Here is a 23,465-nt window from a genome sequence, read left to right as displayed (position 1 = left end):
GCTCTTTCGTTACCGATCGCTGGTACCTGGCGGACATCGCAACCGCCAGGCACGCGCATCGGCATCTCGGGGACGCGCCGGGCGCGCGCCGGCACGCTCGCGCGCCCCCCAGTGGCCGGAGGAATACAGGACGTCAATAGACGTCCTGTTGAGTTTTCAGAGTCACCGTGGAGCCGTCATTTGACGATGGCCCGGTACTCTGTACTGTGTAGCATTACGGCCTCTCGGACCACTGTCCAGAGTGTCTGTGCACTTTGTTAAAATGTTAATACCATAAATAACAGATTATTTTTACTCCAGGGATATAGAATGAGTTTGGAGATACATATAGGAGGGAGGGGTGGAAGGACGGGGTGGAGGAGGAGAACGTAGCCCACAGGGGGACAAATGGGTAAATTGGAAAGAGTTCAGAAAAACCTGGAGTTTCGCGGAAAATCTTAGAGAGCTATAGAAAGGTTAAGTAGAAATAGGTCTAAATTAGTAAAGACAGGGTAGTGGAGTCACGAGATGGTGGGGCGGGGGGGGGATAAGGGGGTGGGGAGGGGGGGAATGTTGGCTCAATCTATTTATTTTCTTACTTTTTTTTTCTTAAGTCTACTTACTCCTTATCAAAATTAATAAAAAAAAAAAAAGGGGGAAAAAGGAAAAGAGTAGACGATAAAAAAAAAAAAAAAAGAGCGTTTAGCATGCAAACTTAGAAAAAGTAATCATTTATCTGCATATGATGCTAAACTTCTACGGAGACGATGGGGGTCCATCTTCCATGAGAAAGTCGCCAAGAAAGTTAAGTCTGAGCGAAAGAAAGAAAAAAAAAAATGAGTTTGGAAATTCTAGAGAATTGCTTAAAGTTCAGCTTTTTTGTTTTTGTTTTGTACCAATATAGCATTCATGCATTTCTAAAAATAAAACAGTCTTCCATTCATTCTACACATGCTTACCTCACTCCCTTTAATGGATGTTTAAAAACACCTATCCATTACCTCTGCCTTACTTCCTGGACAGACGTTGGGTCATGACACAGGAAGAAGTTGACCAGCTGATCTCATTGGCACGCAACCAGCATCGTCTACCCTCACCTGGTCAACTCCTTTCTGTATCATGACCTAAAGACGATTCAGGAAATAAGGCAGAAGTAATGGGTAAGTGTTTTTAAAACGGCCATTAAGGTAGTGAGGTAAGCATGTGTAGAATAAATGGAAAGCTGTTTTTTATTTTTCTAAAAGTACATTAATGCTATATTGGTTTACTTTTTTTAAATCCATAATGACAACAGAAACTAGCCAAATGACCCTGATCAAAAGTTTACATACCCCAGTTTTTAATACCGTGTATTGCCCTTTTTAACATCACTGACAGCTTGAAGTCTTTTGTGGTATTTGTGGATGAGGCTCTTTATCTTCTCAGATGGTAAAGCTGACTATTCCTCTTAGCAAAAAGCCCCTAGTTCCTGTAAATTCTTGGGCTGTCTTGCATGAACTGCACGTTTTTAAAATCTCCCCAGAGTAGCTCAATAATATTGAGGTCAGGAGACTGAGATGGCCTCTCCTGAATTCTGCTGTAGCCAATGACAGGTCGACTTGGCCTTGTGTTTAGTATCATTATGTCATGTTGGAATGTCCAAGTACGTCCTGGCTGATGAATGCAAATGTTCCTCCTGTATTTTTTGATAACATACTGCATTCATCTTGCTATCAATTTTTACCAAATTTCCTGTGCCTTTTGTAGCTCAGACATCCCCAAAACATCAGCGATCCACCTCCGTGTTTCACAGTAGGAATGGCCTACCTTTCACCATAGGTCTTGTTGACTCCTCTCCAAATGTAGTGTTTATGGTTGTGGCCAAAAACCTCAATTTTGGTCTCATCACTCCAAATGACTTGCGTATTGTAAGCGGGATACTTTGTGGCATTTGCCTAGTATGTTTTCAGAGTGCTGTATTTCACCTGAAGTCATTTGTGCGTTTTTCTTTGTTTCCTAAACAATTTTCCTGGCAGTCGTAACTGATATTTTAGTTGGTCTACCTGACCGTGGTTTGGTTTCAACAGAACCTTTCATTTTCCACTTCTTGATTAGTTTGAACACTGCTGATTGGCATTCTCAATTCCTTGGATATCTTTTTATATCCATTTCCTGTTTTGTACAGTTCAACTACCTTTTCCCGCAGATCCTTTGACAATTCTTTTGCTTTCCTCAGTCAGACGCTAGAAGTGTCAGTGCAGTACTGGATGAAACATGCAAGGGTCTGTCAGGAGTCCAGAAACTCATTGACTTTTTATACACTCAATCACACACACACACTAATTACAAGCAAACAGATCACAGGTGAGGATGGTTATCTTTAATAGCCATCCAAATCCCTTTGTGTTAAATTGTGTGAATGTTACCAGACCAAAATCACCAGGGTATGTAAACTTTTGATCAGGGTCATTTGGGTAGTTTCTGTTGCCATTATGATTTAAAAAGCGTTTACACAGTTGATTGATAATAATGGCTTTAGCTAAACACTAACCATGAGTAAAAGAAACGTTATTATATATATATATAAAATTATTATTTATTTTTTACATTTAATGATATAGATAAACAGGACAAATGGAGAGAGTGAATCCTCCTAATGGGGACACAGAGCATTAAAATCTGACTGATGTTCTAATCCCTCTCCACTCTCTCCAAAATGAAAAAAAATAAAGTTTTACCTTTTTAGTTACACTTCAATATATTGCAAGGTCACGGTAATACAGCAGGCATGGCCAAACAGAATAAATTTTTATGAGCTGGTAGGGGATTTCATTCTGCACATTATTTCTTATTAAAGAGGAAGTAAAGCCTCCTAAGACAAAGGCATGAAGTACTCACCTGAGATTGAAGCCCCCACAGGCGCCCTCGTTCACCTCCACCGTCGCCGCCATGTCTCCCGGAGTGACTTCTGGGTATAGCGGCTCAAGCGCTGTGACTGGCCGGAGCTGCGATGACATCACTGCCGCGCATGTGTGTGCGGGAGCCGCCACTAACGTCATGACCCCATTCACTGACCGCGCGCTCAGTGCGCCTGCACCTTTGTCTACGGCACGCATTGCATCGTAGACATCAGTGCTGTCTTTTTTGCAAATATCTCCCAAACCATGTAGATTTAGGAGATATTTGTTGCACCTACAGGTGAGCCTTAATCTAGGCTTACCTGTAGGTATAAGTGGTCTGTAAGGGTTTACAACCACTTTAAATGGGTCAAATGCAAGACTATACTATATAATGGTAAAAAGTTCCAGCTGCCTTGCCCTATTCTTCAAGCTGTATGACTGTACAAGGCTGCTTGATGCATTCCCTGCCTACCTTGTGTACAATGTGTGCTGGATAGTGGAACAGGGACCTAGACTAGTTGTGACCAGGTCATCCTCCCTCCTAGACTTGTTCCAGATCCCCTTGCACATTAATGCTCTGTATTACAAATTACATGAGCTTATAATTCTGCAGAGTGTACCAATGGAGAGAGTTTGAATGGCAGAGCTGTGCTGGGAAGCTGCTGGTTACAAACGTTAATGCTTGCTCTTATGTGTAATTTTTTTGGTGGGGTGGGTGGAGGGAAGAATAGTCGGCTCTCATTGTGCCAGTCATCTGCTTTCCTTTGCTGCCATCATTTCTCTCCATCTCAGTTTTCTAACATTAGTAATAGGGGCAGCAGGGGCGTTGCTAGGTAGCAAAAAGACCAGGGGCTTCAGCCCGAAGCCCGAACCGGGGGGGGGGGGGGGGTTACACGGTGCGACTCACCTGACCTACGCGCGCGTGTGTCAGTACACACACTGACGTGTGTATGTATGTCAGTTACACACTCCATGAGATCAGCATGTAAGAAAGCTCTTAGGCACACTAGCATGTCGTTCAGGGTTGTTTCTGACACATGATCTACATACACCACTGACCAGACCTACTGACACTGACCTGACCTGTCCTACATACACTGGCCTGTCCTGTCCTACATACACTGACCTGCCCAACACTAACACTGACCTGTCCTGACCAACACTAACACTGACCTGTCCTGACCAACACTAACACTGACCTGTCCTGACCAACACTAACACTGACCTGTCCTGACCAACACTAACACTGACCTGTCCTGACCAACACTAACACTGACCTGTCCTGACCAACACTAACACTGACCTGTCCTGACCAACACTAACACTGACCTGTCCTACACTAACACTGACCTGTCCTGACCATCACTAACACTGACCTGTCCTGTCCAACACTAACACTGACCTGTCCAACACTAACACTAACACTGACCTGTCCAACACTAACACTAACACTGACCTGTCCAACACTAACACTGACCTGTCCTGTCCAACACTAACACTGACCTGTCCTGTCCAACACTAACACTGACCTGTCCTGTCCAACACTAACACTGACCTGTCCTGTCCAACACTAACACTGACCTGTCCTGTCCAACACTAACACTGACCTGTCCTGTCCAACACTAACACTAACCTGTCCTGTCCAACACTAACACTGACCTGTCCTGACCAACACTAACACTGACCTGTCCTGACCAACACTAACACTGACCTGTCCTGACCAACACTAACACTGACCTGTCCTGACCAACACTAACACTGACCTGTCCTGACCAACACTAACACTGACCTGTCCTGACCAACACTAACACTGACCTGTCCTGACCAACACTAACACTGACCTGTCCTGACCAACACTAACACTGACCTGTCCTGACCAACACTAACACTGACCTGTCCTGACTAACACTGACCTGTCCTGCCCAACACTAACACTGACCTGTCCTGCCCAACACTAACACTGACCTGTCCTGTCCTACACTAACACTGACCTGTCCCACATACACTGACCTGTCCTGTCCTACATACACTGACCTGTCCTGTCCTACATACACTGACCTGACCTGTCCTGTCCCACATACACTGACCTGTCCTGTCCCACATACACTGACCTGTCCTGTCCCACATACACTGACCTGTCCTGTCCCACATACACTGACCTGTCCTGTCCCACATACACTGACCTGTCCTGTCCCACATACACTGACCTGTCCTGTCCCACATACACTGACCTGTCCTGTCCCACATACACTGACCTGTCCTGTCCCACATACACTGACCTGTCCTGTCCCACATACACTGACCTGTCCTGTCCCACATACACTGACCTGTCCTGTCCCACATACACTGACCTGTCCTGTCCCACATACACTGACCTGTCCTGTCCCACATACACTGACCTGTCCTGTCCCACATACACTGACCTGTCCTGTCCCACATACACTGACCTGTCCTGTCCCACATACACTGACCTGTCCTGTCCCACATACACTGACCTGTCCCACATACACTGACCTGTCCCACATACACTGACCTGTCCCACATACACTGACCTGTCCCACATACACTGACCTGTCCTGTCCCACATACACTGACCTGTCCTGTCCCACATACACTGACCTGTCCTGTCCCACATACACTGACCTGTCCTGTCCCACATACACTGACCTGTCCTGTCCCACATACACTGACCTGTCCTGTCCCACATACACTGACCTGTCCTGTCCCACATACACTGACCTGACCTGTCCCACATACACTGACCTGACCTGTCCCACATACACTGACCTGACCTGTCCCACATACACTGACCTGTCCCACATACACTGACCTGTCCCACATACACTGACCTGTCCCACATACACTGACCTGTCCCACATACACTGACCTGTCCCACATACACTGACCTGTCCCACATACACTGACCTGTCCCACATACACTGACCTGACCTGTCCCACATACACTGACCTGACCTGTCCCACATACACTGACCTGACCTGTCCCACATACACTGACCTGACCTGTCCCACATACACTGACCTGACCTGTCCCACATACACTGACCTGTCCCACATACACTGACCTGTCCTGTCCCACATACACTGACCTGTCCCGTCCCACATACACTGACCTGTCCCGTCCCACATACACTGACCTGTCCCGTCCCACATACACTGACCCGTCCCACATACACTGACCCGTCCCACATACACTGACCTGTCCCACATACACTGACCTGTCCCACATACACTGACCTGTCCCACATACACTGACCTGTCCCACATACACTGACCTGTCCCACATACACTGACCTGTCCCACATACACTGACCTGTCCCACATACACTGACCTGTCCCACATACACTGACCTGTCCCACATACACTGACCTGTCCCACATACACTGACCTGTCCCACATACACTGACCTGTCCCACATACACTGACCTGTCCCACATACACTGACCTGTCCCACATACACTGACCTGTCCCACATACACTGACCTGTCCCACATACACTGACCTGTCCTGTCCAACACTAACACTGACCTGGCCTACACTAACACTGACCTGGCCTACACTAACACTGACCTGTCCTACACTAACACTGACCTGTCCTGACCAACATACACTAACACTGACCTGTCCTGACCAACATACACTAACACTGACCTGTCCTGACCAACATACACTAACACTGACCTGTCCTGACCAACATACACTGACCTGTCCTGACCTGACCTGCATACACTACACTGACCTGCATACACTACACTGACCTGACCTCACTGACCTGCATACACTACACTGACCTGACTACACTACACCGACTACACTAACCTGACCTGCATTGCATACACTGACCTGACTACACTACTTTTGCCGCCCCCCCCCCCCCCCCCAGCATGCACACACAGCGCCGCATAGTGCCGCAAAAATGACAGTAAAGTGCTGCTAAAATAGCTGGACCCCTTTTACATTACACAGCACTGCACCTCTGGACCCCTTTTACATTACACAGCACTCTGGACTCCTTTTACATTACACAGCACTCTGGACCCCTTTTACATTACACAGCACTCTGGACCCCTTTTACATTACACAGCACTCTGGACCCCTTTTACATTACACAGCACTCTGGACCCCTTTTACATTACACAGCACTCTGGACCCCTTTTACATTACACAGCACTCTGGACCCCTTTTACATTACACAGCACTCTGGACCCTTTTTACATTACACAGACAGCACCGCACCTCTGGACACCTTTAGATTTACACAGACAGCACCGCACCTCTGGACACCTTTTACATTACACAGACAGCACCGCACCTCTGGACCCCTTTTACATTACACAGACAGCACCGCACCTCTGGACACCTTTTACATTACACAGACAGCACCGCACCTCTGGACACCTTTAGATTTACACAGACAGCACCGCACCTCTGGACACCTTTTACATTACACAGACAGCACCGCACCTCTGGACTCCTTTTACATTACACAGACAGCACCGCACCTCTGGACTCCTTTTACATTACACAGACAGCACCGCACCTCTGGACCCCTTTTACATTACACAGACAGCACCGCACCTCTGGACACCTTTTACATTACACAGACAGCACCGCACCTCTGGACTCCTTTTACATTACACAGACAGCACCGCACCTCTGGACCCCTTTTACATTACACAGACAGCACTGCACCTCTGGACATCTTTTACATTAGACAGCAACACTCTGCACCACTAGACCCCTTTAGATTTACACAGACAGTCCCCCCCCAGCTCTGCCCTTTCCTACATTAACCATGCAGATGGAGAGAGACAGTGAGCAGCGCTGAACAGAGGGCAATCACCTGCTGGTTTACTTACTTTAGCAGCTCTCTACTCGGCACTGCTCACTGTCTCTCTCCCCTGCGGTACAGGAGAGAGTGATTTTTGCTTACCTTGGCTTGCTGCTTGGATTCTCCAGATGGAGAAAATCAAACTTGGCGCCGCCGCCGCGCTGTACACGTCATGGCATGATGGGTATCGTATCCCATACGGCCAATCAGCGCACCACAGAGGCACAGCGCCTCCCACTCCACCGCCCACCAATCGCTGCCTACTTCACTTGGGCTCCTGCGCCGTTATTCTGTTTTTTTCAGCCCTTCCGCCTGGTTGGCTGGTGTTCCCCGCCACTCCCACATCGAGGGAGACAGACAGTTCCACCAGCCAATCAGGCGGAAGGGCTGAAAAAAAAAACAGATAACAGCGCAGGAGCCCAAGTTAAGTGCCGTAAGATGTAAAAAAAATGTTCCCTGCTCGGCGGGACTCGGGGCTATGTGTGACATCCCTAATGGCCGAGACTCGGGGCTTTTCACAGACCCATTCGGGGCTCCAGCCTCCCCAGCCCAACCCTAACAACGCCCCTGAGGGGCAGTAAGGGGGGAGGGGGAGTCACCATTCCAAAATTTGCACTGAGCTTTGTACTTGGCTATGCCATTGATTATGGATGTTGTGTGAAGGATGCGTCTGCCCTGTACAGGACAGGAAGTTTTATGGGGGATACCCTGATCTCAAATATTGGTAGGTTCCAGGCTGCCTATTTTTAAATGTTGTTTTTTTTCCCAACAGATGATGCAGTCATTACTTAAATGTACATGATAGGCAATGTCTTATTGTAATTTTAATTTTGTTTTTTTGTTTTTCAATTCCCAATTTTCCTTTCGATCTTTTGCAGATGACAGTAAGTAGATTTCTTCTATTTAACTTTTTGTAATCTTTCCCATGTTATAGTACTTGCAAAATATATTTCTCTGGCCTGGTTTATTCCCACCTATAATAATCTATTGGAGCAGTTTACTGACCACAATGGCTTCAAAAACATTAGTTCTGGACGTTCATACAATCTGTTGAATTCCACCATAGGTGTTTGTATTGGTGAGCACCATATGGGTAGAATGGGACACCCGGGCCAAGCAGTATATTATGCCACCCTACCTATCACTGTTTTGAACAAGGTTGTCTTAGTAGCATTTTCGTTGACTTTTATGTTCCAGATATTACATTTTTGAAAACGAATATTTACCATGCAAATACATTATTAAACTTTACTCAAGGTCCTGGAACTTTATTTACTCAAATTAAATTTTTTACATAATTCTCAGACAAATATGCTTACCCTTGTTCACAACAGATGTGGTCTTGTTATGTGTTTTCTGTGACTGTGTGAAAGTGTTATCAGTGTCGGTTCAGTTCATTCTGGTTAGCTCTTAAAATATTTTTTTTGTTTTCCAAACTTTTTTTTTTTTTTTTGGCATGAGCATTACTTATTTGAACATTTTGCTCATGTTTCTTTTATTTTTCTCTAATTGTCATTTTTGCTTCTTACAATTTCCAGAATAAAGCCCAAGGGGATATCTACCTAAACTTGAAGTTATAACAACCAAAAAGGGACAGTCCATCATGCCGTGCAGCCTAACTAGTGATGATTTATAGTCGCACGCCAGTCCTTAAAGTCTCACTACCTTTAAATTGAGCTTTTTTTTTTTTATTATTATAATTTTTATTCTGAACGGTAATTCTGTTATACTGTTTCCACTAGTCCCCCCCCTTTTGCCACAAGAGGGGTCAGATACGGTTCTGAATTTATGTTAAAAACAAAAAAAACTTTTGTGGAATCTGTTAAATTTAAATGGATCCATTTAGGCTGATTGCTCTCATTACCTGTGTGTGTACATGACTGTCCAATAAAGAGACCACTATGAATGTTGTTTTGACTGACTGTCCTTTATTTTTTCCTACTTTTGATTGGGATTTCTGGATAGTGCTGCTCTTAACCTTAGTGGGGTCCCCTTTTCTTGAGGCGATTAAGTTGTCCTAACACTGAAGTGTGGGCTTTGTGTGTTGATGTAACTAACCTACTTTCCTTGCTTGCTTCCCTCATTGCACAAGGCTGCTTCCATTGTAGAAATGCTTAGTGTGAAAGCTATTGTAGATAAAGAGCGGACTGCTTCTGATGGTGTTTATTAGCATCACTTTATTCTTAGATCTGCTGTGATCTAGGCATAGAACTTTACAGAAATATCTGGTGTTCTGTCAAAGTATGAGCACATTGCCATGTATTTTTGTTAAAGAAGCTCTTTCCTGTTACATTGCCAAGCTTTATATCCAGTGAATTTAATGTTCACTGCATTCAGGTTTTTAACATTTTAATCCTATATGTACACAACAGTTCATGTTATGCAGCTCTAATGCACAGCCATTTTTATATTAAAAAAAAAATGACACGTTGATCATTATTGGTGGAAACCATAACATTATTATTACCCCTTGTGAATTTTTAGAGATCTTTTTATAATTACCGTATAAACCGAGTTTTTCAGCACATTTTTTTGTGTGCTGAAAATTGCCCCCCCCCCCCCCTCCTTGGCTTATACTCGAGTCACCTTTTTGTGCCTGATCTCCCAGACTTTGGGGCCCCACTCTTTCTCTACAAGTGTGCAAAGTTTGTTGTCCGGGAGACCCACGGCCGGGGAGCACCTATTTATTTATTTTTTCCAAAGCCGGGCCCCCCTTCCATAGACTTTTATGTTAAACAGTAATTTCTCTGGTGACTTTGGGGACCCAGTACCGGCCAGCCGTAGGTCCCCTGGACCCACTTGGCACACATGTGGCCCCATTTCTCCTATACAAGTGTGCAAAGTTTGTTGTCTGGGGAGCACCAATTTTTCAAAGCCGGGTACCCCTTCCATAGACTCCCGTGTTAAACGTCAGTCTAGTCATGGGCACAGTGAGGCATGGGCACAGTGAGGCATGCAGATGGACACCCTAGGCTCATACTCGAGTCAATACGTTTTGCCAATTTTTTTGTGGTAAAATTAGGTGCCTCTGCTTTTATATTTGTGTCGGCTTATACTCGAGTATATACGGTACATTTTTTTTGTGAGATGTCTGCATAGAACTACAGCTGGAGAATTCTCTTTAGGCAAATTTTATAAAAAAAATTGACTTTTAACTTTCCTTCCTGTCCCAAGAAAGCAACAGAAAAAGTGAGAGAAAATCTCTATTAGGGGAATTCCCCTCTTAGACAGTTGTCACAGAAACGGGTGTAAAAAAGGGAAGATTTCACCTCGCCTCTTGTTTTGGTGATGGCCCTAAAATTTGCATTTCCCATCCCCTTGTCTTGGTAGCAATGGTCATCAGAACAAATAAAACAAATACAACTCTACCTACTGGAGATGCAAATGGCAATAAGAATTTGGCAGGTTCTAAACCTTTCTTACTCTGAAAAAAAAAAAGTTTTGGCTATACATACTATAAAGCAAACCTCTGCTCTTGTATGGAAGAAAAATGATATACTGTGCACTTCTAGGTATTAGAAAGCATGTCACTCACTGCCCTACGTCCATTATGAGAACACTGGTAGTGTAAGAAAAACAGATGCTGCTCCAATTTGGTCAATTTTTGTCCACCAGGAAGTCGGATGCAAGGCAAGCTTGTCTTTGTAGGGTACCATAAGGTTGACAGATAACAGCGCACCAGAAGTAATGGCGGTATATTTTATTCTGATCAGTACTACCATCAGCATGATATAGCTCATGTATCGTGCTGTTGCCTTGATTTAAATTAAATGTACACTATATCGCTATTGGTGCTGGTATGCAGTCATCTATTATACTCTATATGAGGTCTCTGCTATTGGTGACTGGCCCCTCAGGCACCCAGTGCCATCACAAAAGAAAAGCCAAAGTTTAAAAAATATGGTGACATGGAGCTTGCACATAGATATCATTGCTCATTTTCAGTGGCTAAAGGGAGACGTGATAGAAAGGTGAGTTTGGGTTGCTCGGGTAAGAGGCGATCAAGGACACCTATTGCCTTTGTCTGGGCAAAACAATGGTATAGTGTCATACTGTAGTTCTAATGGGGATGGCAGATTTAGATTTCAGCACAAGGCCGAAAATCTTCTTGTATTTCTTTGGTACTTGGACCCCTTTCACACAAGCGGACCAATTCGACTCTGCCTGTCAGTTTTTCCAGGTGGACCTTCCATTCTCCTCTATGGAGCGACAGATGTTAACAGACATTTGTCTGTTTAGACGCAATGACCTCCTATCCGCTAAAAACAGACGCATGGGGATTGGATGGCAGATAAGCGGACACGTAAACTCCATCCACCTGCTCAGCAGGGATCAGCGCACAGATTCTCTGCTGAGCTAGCAGAGCCTGCCCTGGGTGTAAGGGGTCTAAGGTGCACAGATGTCATTGTTGGAATGTCTAGTTCTGCCTATCAGATGGGCCAATTACCAGGCTGACTTAAATGCAAACGCCACCTTAAGAGCACATTACAACCATATTTAAGATGCAACAATAAATAAATAAACTGCAAGTCCCGTTTGCCACCAGAGCGTAGGGACTTGTAGAACACAAGTTGGTTTTTTACTGCATTATTCCTCCAGCTCTCTAACCCAAAGTCTGCACCTCGATGTGGACATAGAGCTAGAGGAAGAGCCTGGCATTGCACCCACGATTCAAAGATCGTAGTTTCAATCAATGCTTTGCAGGCACATTTGCAAAAAATAAATACAGTAAATGTACATTTGATTATCTTAGAATATGTGCATTATTGTGCGTTTTTGTTTGTTTTTTTGCAAAAGGTGGACAATAAGCTAGCTGTACGCTTAATTTTCTCTTGTTCAGCAGTGGGCTGAGCATAAGAAAATCAACAAATTTCCCAATCCACGCTAAAAAGTGTGGATGAGGAATCTCCACTTGTAGCTATGCTATTCAGGCAGCTGCTGACCAGCCGGTGCATTGCCACGAAAGTAGTTTTGCAACAGCTTAAGGTCTGCTAATTGCATATCCCTGCTTTAAACCTATAATGTTTCTGTTGATATTCATTCATGCATGAAGGCGTGCGAGTGTTTTGCCTCCCTGAAGAATTCTAAACACCTGTATGTGTGAAATCACAAAGTATTGCATGATGATTCCCCAACCTATTCATCCATGTTGGCTGCACAATCTTTGCTACTAATACAGATGGAAAGCTCTTTGCTTTTATTTTACTGTACATGGCACACTTTTTTTCTTTTTCTTTTTTATATATATATAAAGGGTTGCAACCAGAATGCTGTATTATTGCCTGTTACTCTTGTCAGCCTTCTGTATCTCACACCTTTTGTCTCTCTGCTGTCTACCTTTACTGCAAAATGAAAGAATGAGCATACTGGGCTTGTGAAACTAAACCTACCACACACCAGTCTAAAGGCTTTGCATGTTCGCTCACAGCACTTTCAGCATAACTGCTTGAAGAGGGGTTATTTTAGGAAAAGAGTTTTCAAACCAGTTCCATATGGTTTGTGTTGGAATTATATTCCAGCCTCAGAACTGGTTTTATTTTCCCATGTGCTTCCTCTGGGGAAAAGGGAGACTGGGGGGGGGGGGGGGGGGTTTATTTCTAAAGATTCAAACAAAACATGTTGGATTACCCTACAGCATCAAGCTGTATGTTGCTGGTTTCTAATATTTAGATTGAGCCGGGAAGAATGTTCGAGATGAATACAATAAAAATTGAATAAAAACATATTTACAGCATGGGCCCACAGCTGCTCATATTTACACATACATTTTATTTCTACTAGTACGTTATTTTTCATACCCCTGTCTGTCTTAACATCACTACCATTTTACAATTATTATGTTACCTTCTTTACTAATAAGGAATGGATGGGTATATGTTTAGCCACTGGAGCGAGCTACTAAAATAAAAATATATATAAAAAAAATCAACTTCCAAGTTTTTGTTTCAAAGCCTAAGGCCCCTTTCAGATGTCCGCTCCGCCTGTCCGTTTTTACAAGTCCGTTAACGGACTTGTAATACATCCCTATGGGATCGCGTCCGTTAGCGGATGGAGCATCTGCTAGCGTCCGCGTCCGTCGGGATCCGGTTTTCCGAACGGAAGAAACCCTATTTTTCTTCCGTTCGGCGGAGCGGAACTGATGCAGACGGACAGACGGTCCGTCTGCATCAGGTTCCCCATAGGGGACAGCGGAGCAGAGACAGGGCGGTCCCTGCCTAGTGTGCGGGGACCGCCCTATCCTCCCACAGCTGAGCGGGGATCCCCGCTGAGCCGACGGAGACACACGGAGCGGACCCGGAAACGGTCCGCTCCGTGTGAAAGAGCCCTTACTGAACAAGCTGATGTTAGAAGCTGATTGGCTACCATGCACAGCTGCACCAGATTTTTCACTCTCCAGTTTTGGTAAATTGACCCCACTGTGTACAGCAAGCTTTAGGCTGGGTTCACACTACTACACTACTTTCATCCTACTTTGCTCTGCTACATTGGTCCTACATTTATCCTACATTGGTCCTGCATCCATCCTACTTTCATGAACAGGATACTACTTTGGTCCGACTTCAGTGATATTCAATGGGCCTGAAGTAGGATCAATGTAGGACCAAAAGTAGTACAGGGAGCATTTTCAAAGTCGGACCGACTTGTGTAGGACCAGTTTGTCGGACAAGTGTGAACCCAGCCTAAGCCCTGGTTCACACTGGTGTGATTCGACATGTCAAATCAGCAGCAATGGCACCGTCCTAATCGTTTCTGTACTTGCACAGAAAACTGCACAGTTGTCTCTGTAATCGCGCCTGAAATCGGGACTGACAGGCGGGAGTGAAATTGTGCGTGTTCAGCTTAATTCGCACAGCTGAATTCCCAAATTTACAAAATGCTTTTTTGAAAACTTTTAAGGTTTGTTTTGCCAGATTACTCTTCTAAATTTGAACACTTTATTCAATACTTCAAAAATTATACATATACCCAATTATTTCTGTATTTGCTTTTTCTTTTGTTGGTTGGGTGCACGGCATGATTATAGAAATGCAACACTTCTGGTCGTGTTGGATCCCATTATCTGCCACCACCCTGATTGTTTCCTTCACGCTTGCTTCCCCTTTGACAACCGATCTGTGGTGGATCACTTTTCAGAGGAGTTTGACAGATGGTTGCGAGGCGATATGCCTCCATCTCATCTCCTGTTTTAACCCCAAAATCCTGCATTTGCTTGCATTAGACTTGAATTGGTTGAGTTTGGGGGCAGTACTGTCTGTTGGATATCACCTGCGGTGTAGTTTTTGCTGTGCCATGTGTACCACCCTATCTGTTAGTTATTGTAGGTTGGGGTGCTGTAAGCTGCAGCTCAACTGCATATTCTTTCTACTGTCCTAGGCTGTAAGTGTGAACAAGGCCCTGAAAGACTCTTTGGCAGTGGTGGCTGGTGCCATGTTTTTTTATTTATTTTTTTTATTTATTTTTTTATTGCGAAGGGCTTGTTTGCCATAACAACAAAATCTTTGTTACAGTTTACAATCTGCAAGTAGTTCCCACTGTCTGTAGTTACTGCAACTACACGATGTGACTCCCGGGTCTCTTTGGAGCTGTGTGCAAGTAGGGTCCTACACTCTTTGGTAAACTGTCCCATGTAATAAACCCCCTTGGCTTCCAGATTTGGGCCTTAAAAGGTGACATATAGTGTTATAGGGGTTCCTATGTTCCGCTAGAAAACTGTAAGGCCCCGTACACACGTCCGAGGAACTCGACGTGCCAAACACATCGAGTTCAGTGTTGAACCTGCCGAGGATCTCGGCGGGCCAACTTTCCTCATTGAACAACGAGGAAATAGAGAACATGTTCTCTATTTGTCCCGACGAGTTCCTCGTCGGCTTCCTCGCTGAAAAGTGTACACACGACCAAGTTTATCGGCAGAATCCAGCTCCGATCGAGTTTCTGGCTGAATTCTGCCGAGAAACTCGGTCGTGTGTACGGGACCTAAGAGCATGAGCAGATATTGGAATGTGCAGGCTCTTTTAGACCTAATGTACACTGACCTCCCCAGGGTGCCGGCCGTGGAAAAACACTAACCAGTACCTTGGTTTACATGAGTTTTTGCTTCGCTTAGCGGTCTTTGGCCAGAGAGGGGTGGTTTCACCTCCCCTAAATGTGGCTGCTCCTAAACTCGGCTGAACGCCTACATGTAAATGAACACACAGATTTTTATTGAGTTGTGGTTAGGGTCTTTGGCAAAAAAAACGGCAAAAGCAGCAAGTGTACAGGAAGCCTTTAACTGTGTTCCCAGGTTTGCCAACAAAACGGCCAATTTTTTACTAATTTAGTGGAAAGCAAAGATCAATGAGTCTGCTACATGGTATATTAACTGATTTGCCATGTAACTTGAGTAATCTGTCATTTGTAGTTTTTATTTTACCATTGGTCTTAGGTTCCTTGTATATTCTAGTGTCTTGAAGTAACATTTTGAGTGTAGCCTAGAAAATGATAAAACAGTCTCCGACAATTATAACGATTTGTCATTTAGCCAGGGATTATTATTTTTTAATTTTTCAGCTGAAATGTGTCGGTAACCCTGTTCACTACCTCCAACTCTGGCCCTGTGCTCACCGCTCCCTCTGTCACTTGTAAACATAGAAGTTTACAAGTAACAGTGTACTTCTCCCTGAGGCTTCCACAGAACCCTCCCTACCCTCCACTAATTTGAGGCTGAGTCAAGGGAGACCAATCAATGTCCAGTGTGGGACTGTAGGACAATGAGCCTGTAGTGAGTAGCAGTCTCTCCAGATCCGTTCTTGCTGTACACAGGATGTGGAATGGTTGCCGCTCTCAGTGCTACCCCAGCTTTGTGTCCTGTAATGAGTATCTGCATTCTCAAATAGTACACTGTGTACCCCTGTCATCTGAAAAGTGATATCTCTTGGGGATGGGAGTGAAGGGCACTGTGTGTGTGTGTGTGTGGGGGGGGGGGGGGGGTGCTTACATAAGGGGGACTGAGGGTGCTGTATGGCCTTGTCTATGTCCTAGTCACTGATCTGGGGTGTTACGCCCAACTTCATATCGTCGCTGAGCACACAACATATTACTGTCCCCTTCTAGGACAGAGCAAATACCCCCCCCCCCCCATGTACCCCGTTTACCCCCTTCATGCCCCTATTTTCACCCAATGTCGTCGTCCTGACCTAGCCCTGCCACTCTGTGTTATGCACGCTGAACCCTGCCACTCTTTGTGTTGCACACTCCTGATTTTATTTAACAACCCCCTTTTAAGGCCTTCTTATTTTATCAAATTGACCACACATACCATTTGATGAGGTGCTCAGAATGCTCCAAACCACAGGTAGAAAAGGTTGGGGGGAGTTCCTGCACCTATTCTGGTAGTACCTAAGAGTCCTGCATTTAGTCAAAGTGTTTCTACTAATTTTCAAATGGTAAGAAGCTATCGATATGCACACGCTCTTCATTTTGCATAGGAACGTCTGTGCTCCTTGGATATATACTATATGTTATCTGTAGTGGAGCTGCATCCTCTTTACTGAAATCCTTTAAAAGGTGTGACAGTGGAAACCGGAGAAGTCTCTGAAATAACAGTGGAGGCTGTTGAAGCAGTCATAGAGGAAGCTATATTGGAAGAGGTCACTGAGGCCACTACGTCTATGGTGCAAGAGCAACCTGTAACTGAAGAGGAGGCCTCCTTGTCAACGTCAGAGGAGGAGCTAGCAGTGAACGCAGAGGTCTCACCAGAGCAAGGTTATGATCAGATATATCAAAATGCTTTCAATTGTGTATTTAAAAGACCAAAATGTAGCAACTTTTTTTTTGTCAGCAGAATATGTTTCTCTTCACCTCCTGTTCTGGTACCAACTCAAAAAATGTTCTTCCATCTCTACAACATTGGTCACCTCCCAGATACCTGTCAACCACTCTCTGAAAAGTGTTCCACCACGGTTCCCTTTTCAGAAGGGTAGCTAAGACTGCCACCAGTGTAAATGAGTAATACAAATTTGAACTAGCATATTGCACTCCCAAACCCTGCAACCCATGCATACCACACTCCTGAACTCTACCACTTTGTATTACGCACAATTAAACCCAGCCACTTAGCTTTACGCACTGCTGAACCCTGGCACTCTTTGTTTTATTTAACAGTGCCCCTTTTAGACCCTCCCATTGTACCAAATTGGCCACACCCACCATTTGATGCAGCTCACAGAATGTGCCACATCACAACTCCCCCACACAGGCGACAAGGGAAGGTTAAAGGGGGGGGGTCCTGCACCCATTCCCTGTGGTTGCAGGACCATGTGTCGCATCACAAGTCTTCTCCCACACTGGTGCCAGGGGGAGGGGGTTCCTGCACCTATTCCCTGACAAAAAAAAGTCCTGCATTTAGCCAAAGTGTTTCTCTGAAAAACAGGAGGAGCCAAATAGTCAAAAGCTATAGATATACTAAAGTTTTTCATTATGCATAGTTACATGTGTGCACTCCTTGGATATATGCTATATTCTGTAGTGGAGTTGTATCATCTTTACTAAAATCCTTTAAAAGGTGTGACCGTGGAAACCGGAGAAGTCTCTGAAACAACAGTGAAGGTTGTTGAAGCAGCCATAGAGGAAGCCATAGCAGAAGAGGTCACTGAACAGGAAGCTGCCCCCACTACATCTGTGGTGCAAAAGCAACCTGTTACTGAAGAGGAGGCCTCCTTGTCACCTTCAGAGGAGGAGCCAGCCGTGAACGCAGAGGCTTCTACAGAGCAAGGTTATGATCAGATAGAACAACATGCTTTCAGTTGTATATTTAATAGACCAAAAGGGAGCAACTTAGAGACATTGGCCCAGATCCACGTAGCGCGGCGCATTTGTAAGTTCGGCGTAGTGTATCTCGGATACACTACGCCGCCGTAACTTACTTTCCCGTATCCACAAAGAATTTGCGCCGTAAGTTACGGCGGCGTAGTGTAAATGTGTCGGCATAAGGGCGCGCAATTCAAATCACTAAGTTGTGGGCGTGTTTTATGTTAATACGTCTTGACCCCGTGTAAATGACGTTTTTTTTTAATGGCGCATGCGCCGTCCGTGGGGGTATCCCAGTGCGCATGCTCCAAATTAACCTGCAACAAGCCAATGCTTTTGACGTGAACGTAATTCTACGCAAAGCCCTATTCGCGAAAGTTTTACGTAAATGACGGACAATTCGACGCTAGCCCAACGTCCATACTTAACATTGGCTACGCCTCATATAGCAGGGGTAACTTTACGCCAGAAAAAGCCTCACGGAAACGACGTAAAAAAATGTGCTGGCCGGACGTACGTTTGTGGATTGGCGTATCTAGCTAATTTGCATACTCGATGCAGGAATTGACGGAAGCGCCACCTAGCGGCCAGCGTAAATATGCACCTTAGATCCGACGGCGTACTAAGACGTACGCCAGTCGGATCTAGCCCAGCTTCAGGCGTATCTTGTTTTGTGGATACAAAACAAAGATACGCCGGACCAACCTAGAAGTTACGCGGCGTATCAATAGATACGCCAGCGTAACTGCTTCGTGGATCTGGCCCACTCACTTTTAGGGTTTACATACATTTTTTTGGCAGCAGAATAGGTTTAGCTTCACCTCCTGTTCCAGTACCAACTCAAAAAATTTTCTTGCAGCTCTACCACATTGATCACCTTCTAGCTGCCTGTCAACCACTCTCTAAAAAGTGTTCCTCTGTTGGTCACTTTTCTGAAGGGTATCAAGGACTGCCACCAGTGTAAATGAACCATAAAAATTTGAACTGGCATAATGCTCTCCTAAACCCTGCAAGCCATGCTTAACACACTCCTGAACTCTACCACTCTGTATTACGCACAATTGAACCCAGCTAATCTGTTACACACTGCTGAACTCTGGCACTCTTTGTTTTATTTAACAGTGCCCCTTTGAGACCCTCCCATTGTATCAAATTGGCCACACCCACCATTTTATGCAGCTCACAGAATGTGCCACATTACAACTCCCCCACACTGGCGACAGGGGAAGGTTAAGGGGGGGGGGGGGGTCCTGCACCCATTCCCTGATGACAACAAAAAAGTCCTGCATTTAGCCAAAGTGTTTTTACTAAAACCAGGAGGAGCCAAATGGCCAAAAGCTATAGATATGCTCAAGCTCTTCATTTTGCATGGTTAGATGTGTGCGCTCCTTGGATAAATATTGTATGTATTCTGTAATGGAGCTGCATCTTTTATTACTCAAATCCTTTAAAAGGTGTGACAGTGGAAACTGGGAAAGTCTCTGAAACAACAGTGGAGGTTGTTGAAGCAGTCTTAGAGGAAGCCATAGCAGAAGAGGTCACTGAACAGGAAGCTGGTCCCACTGCGACTATGGTGCAAGAGCAACCTACTTTTGAAGAGGAGGCCTCCTTGTCACCTTCAGAGGAGGAGCCAGCAGTGAACGCAGAGGCTTCTATAGAGCAAGGTTATGATCATATATAACAAAATACTTTCAATGATGTATTTAATAGACCAAAAAGGAGCAACTTGGAGAAGCTCACTTTGAGGCCCCGTACTCACGACCAAACATGTCTGCTGAAACTGGTCCGCAGACCAGTTTCAGCAGACATGTTTGGCCGTGTGTTGGCCCAAGCGGACCATTTTCGGGCGGATCGGACAGGTTTCCAGCGGACAACTGTTTCCTGGACTTGCTTTAAAACAGTCCGCTGGAAACCTGTCCGCCCGGACATGTACGGTCCTCTGTACAGACCTACTGTACATGTCCTGCCGCCCGCCATCCCTCGCATGCGTCGAATGACTTCGACGCATGCGTGGAAGCATTTTAAAGGCGGGCCGCCCACGTCGCCGCGTCATTGTCTGCGGACTTCTGTTCGATGGTGTGTATAGCCATCGAACAGAAGTCCCCGGGCAGTCCCCGGCCAGACATTTCCGATGGAAACGGTCTGCAGACCGTTTTCATCGGACATGTCCTGCCGTGAGTACAAGGCCTTAGGGTTCATATACACTACTCTCCAATGTGAGGGGGTATCCACTCCTAAACATTTGTCAGCAGAATAGGTTTCTCCTCACCCCCTGTTTTGGTTATGACTCAAAGTTTTTTTTTTTACCACCTCTAGCTGCCTGTCAACCACCCTCTGAAAGTGCTCCAATGTAGATTGCTATTCAGAGGAGTGGCAAGGATTGCCACCAATGTAAATGAGCCCTAAATGTTTTAACTAGCGTAACACTCCTGAACCTCATGCGTAATACACTTCTGCTACTCTGTGTTTGACACATTCCTGAGCTCTGCCACTCCTGGACCCAACCACCCTGTGTGTTACACACTCCTGAACCCTGCCACCCTGTGTGTTAGGCACTCCTGAACCCCACTACCCTGTGTATTATGAACTGAACCCAGCCACTCTACATGTTTTGCACTCCTGAACCCCTCCACTCTGCGTGTTACCCACTCCTGCACCCAGCCACCCTGTGTATTACCCACTCCAGAACCCAGCCACCCTGTGTGTTTTTCACTCCTGAATTCAGCCGTTGTGTGTGTTACACACTCCTGAACCCAGCCACCCTGTGTGTTACACACTCCTGAACCCAGCCACCCTGTGTGTTACACACTCCTGAACCCAGCCACCCTGTGTGTTACACACTCCTGAACCCAGACACCCTGTGTGTTCCACACTTCCGAAACCCAGCCACCCTATGTGTTACACACTCCTAAACCCAGCCACCTTGTGTGTTACATCTCCTGAACCAAGCCACCCTGTGTGTTATGTACTCTTGAGCCCAGCCATGTTTTGTGTTAAGCACTCCTGAGCCCAGCCACCTTTTGTGTTACACACTCCTAGACCCAGCCACCTTTTGTGTTACACACGCTTGAACCCAGCCACCATGTATGTTACACACTTCTGAACCCTGCCACCATGTATGTTACTTCTGAACCCAGCCACCCTGTGTGTTTTTCACTCCTGAATCCAGCCGTTGTGTGTGTTACACACTCCTGAACCCAGCCACCCTGTGTGTTACACACTCCTGAACCCAGCCACCCTGTGTGTTACACACTCCTGAACCCAGCCACCCTGTGTGTTACACACTCCTAAACCCAGCCACCCTGTGTGTTACACACTTCCGAAACCCAGCCACCCTGTGTGTTACACACTCCTAAACCCAGCCACCCTGTGTGTTACATCTCCTGAACAAAGCCACCCTGTGTGTTATGTACTCCTGAGCCCAGCCATGTTTTGTGTTAAGCACTCCTGAGCCCAGCCACCTTTTGTGTTACACACTCCTAGACCCAGCCACCTTTTGTGTTACACACGCTTGAACCCAGCCACCATGTATGTTACACACTTCTGAACCCTGCCACCATGTATGTTACTTCTGAACCCTGCCATCCTGTGAGTTTTTCACTCCTGAATCCAGCCGTTGTGTGTGTTACACACTCCTGAACCCAGCCACCCTGTGTGTTACACACTCCTGAACCCAGCCACCCTGTGTGTTACACACTCCTGAACCCAGCCACCCTGTGTGTTACACACTCCTGAACCCAGCCACCCTGTGTGTTCCACACTTCCGAAACCCAGCCACCCTGTGTGTTACACACTCCTAAACCCAGCCACCCTGTGTGTTACATCTCCTGAACCAAGCCACCCTGTGTGTTATGTACTCCTGAGCCCAGCCATGTTTTGTGTTACACACTCCTAGACCCAGCCACCTTTTGTGTTACACACGCTTGAACCCAGTCACCATGTATGTTACACACTTCTGAACCCTGCCACCATGTATGTTACTTCTGAACCCTGCCATCCTGTGAGTTTCACACTTCTGAACCCAGCTAACCTTGGTGGTACATCTCCTGAACCCAGCCACCTTTTGTGTTACGCACTCCTGAACCCAGCCACCCTGTATGTTACGCACTCCTGAACCCTGTCACTCTGTGTGTTACGCACTCCTGAGCCCAGCCACCTTTTGTGTTGCACACTCCTGAATTCTGCCACTTTTTTTGTTACACACCAATGCTCATTTAACACTTTCACACTGTTGCTGTCTGGCCACACTCTTTATTTGACACAGTATGCAGAATGTGCCACATTACTACTCTCCTCTGTGGGGTGGGGTTGCGGCGGATATTTTGAGGGAGTTCCTGCACCTACGACCTAACAAAACAAAGTCCTGCATTTTGCCGAATTGTTTCTACTGAAAATAGTCAGATGCTAATAGATATGCTTAAGCTCTTCATTTTGCATACGTGTGTGTATATATGTGCGCTCCTTGGAATATATATGTATTTTGCAGTGGAGCTATATCAAATTTACTCAAATCCTTTAAAAGGTGCGACGGTGGAAACCGAGGAAGTCTCAGAAATAACTGTGGAGGCTGTTGAAGGAGTCATAGAAGAAGCTGTAGCAGAAGAGGTCACTGAACAGGAAGCTGTCCCCACTACATCTCTGGAGAAAGAGCAACCTGTTGCTGAGGAAGAGGCCACCTTGTCGCCTTCAGAGGAGGAACCAGCAGTGAGCGCAGTTGCCTCTACAGAGCAAGGTTATGATCAGTTACAGTATAACAAAATGCTTTCAATTGTGTATTTAACAGACCAAAAGGGAGAAAATTAGAGAAGTCCACTTTTAGAGTTTACTGTACATTTTATGACCTTTCAGGTTTGTTTGTTTTTGTTTTTTGCTATCTATGTACTGTCAGGGAGATTTCCCTTCATTTTCAGGCATACAGGAAGGAAGAGAAGAGCTCTCCAAAATGAGGGGATATCCACTCTTTGTCAGCAGA

At 45.6% G+C, this 23,465-nt stretch overlaps 1 protein-coding gene across 4 annotated transcripts in view; it reads left to right on the top strand.

Moving 5' to 3' along the window:
* LOC120919085 (mitochondria localized glutamic acid rich protein) overlaps positions 1-23,465 on the top strand; it is a 64,037-nt gene that overhangs the window by 14,367 nt on the left and 26,205 nt on the right. For 2 of the 4 annotated variants that reach the window (XM_040331095.1, XM_040331086.1), the window contains exons 4-8: positions 8,587-8,592; positions 17,252-17,449; positions 18,249-18,458; positions 19,948-20,157; positions 23,016-23,225. In XM_040331095.1, coding sequence (XP_040187029.1) covers positions 8,587-8,592; positions 17,252-17,449; positions 18,249-18,458; positions 19,948-20,157; positions 23,016-23,225 — 834 coding nt within the window. The remainder of the gene's footprint in view (positions 1-8,586; positions 8,593-17,251; positions 17,450-18,248; positions 18,459-19,947; positions 20,158-23,015; positions 23,226-23,465) is intronic. The other 2 variants (XM_040331104.1, XM_040331113.1) reach the window with 2 other exon arrangements.

This window comes from Rana temporaria, chromosome 1 (assembly GCF_905171775.1).
Source record: "Rana temporaria chromosome 1, aRanTem1.1, whole genome shotgun sequence".
Classification (NCBI taxonomy): Eukaryota; Metazoa; Chordata; class Amphibia; order Anura; family Ranidae; genus Rana; species Rana temporaria.
This window is presented reverse-complemented; position numbering and strand designations above follow the sequence as displayed.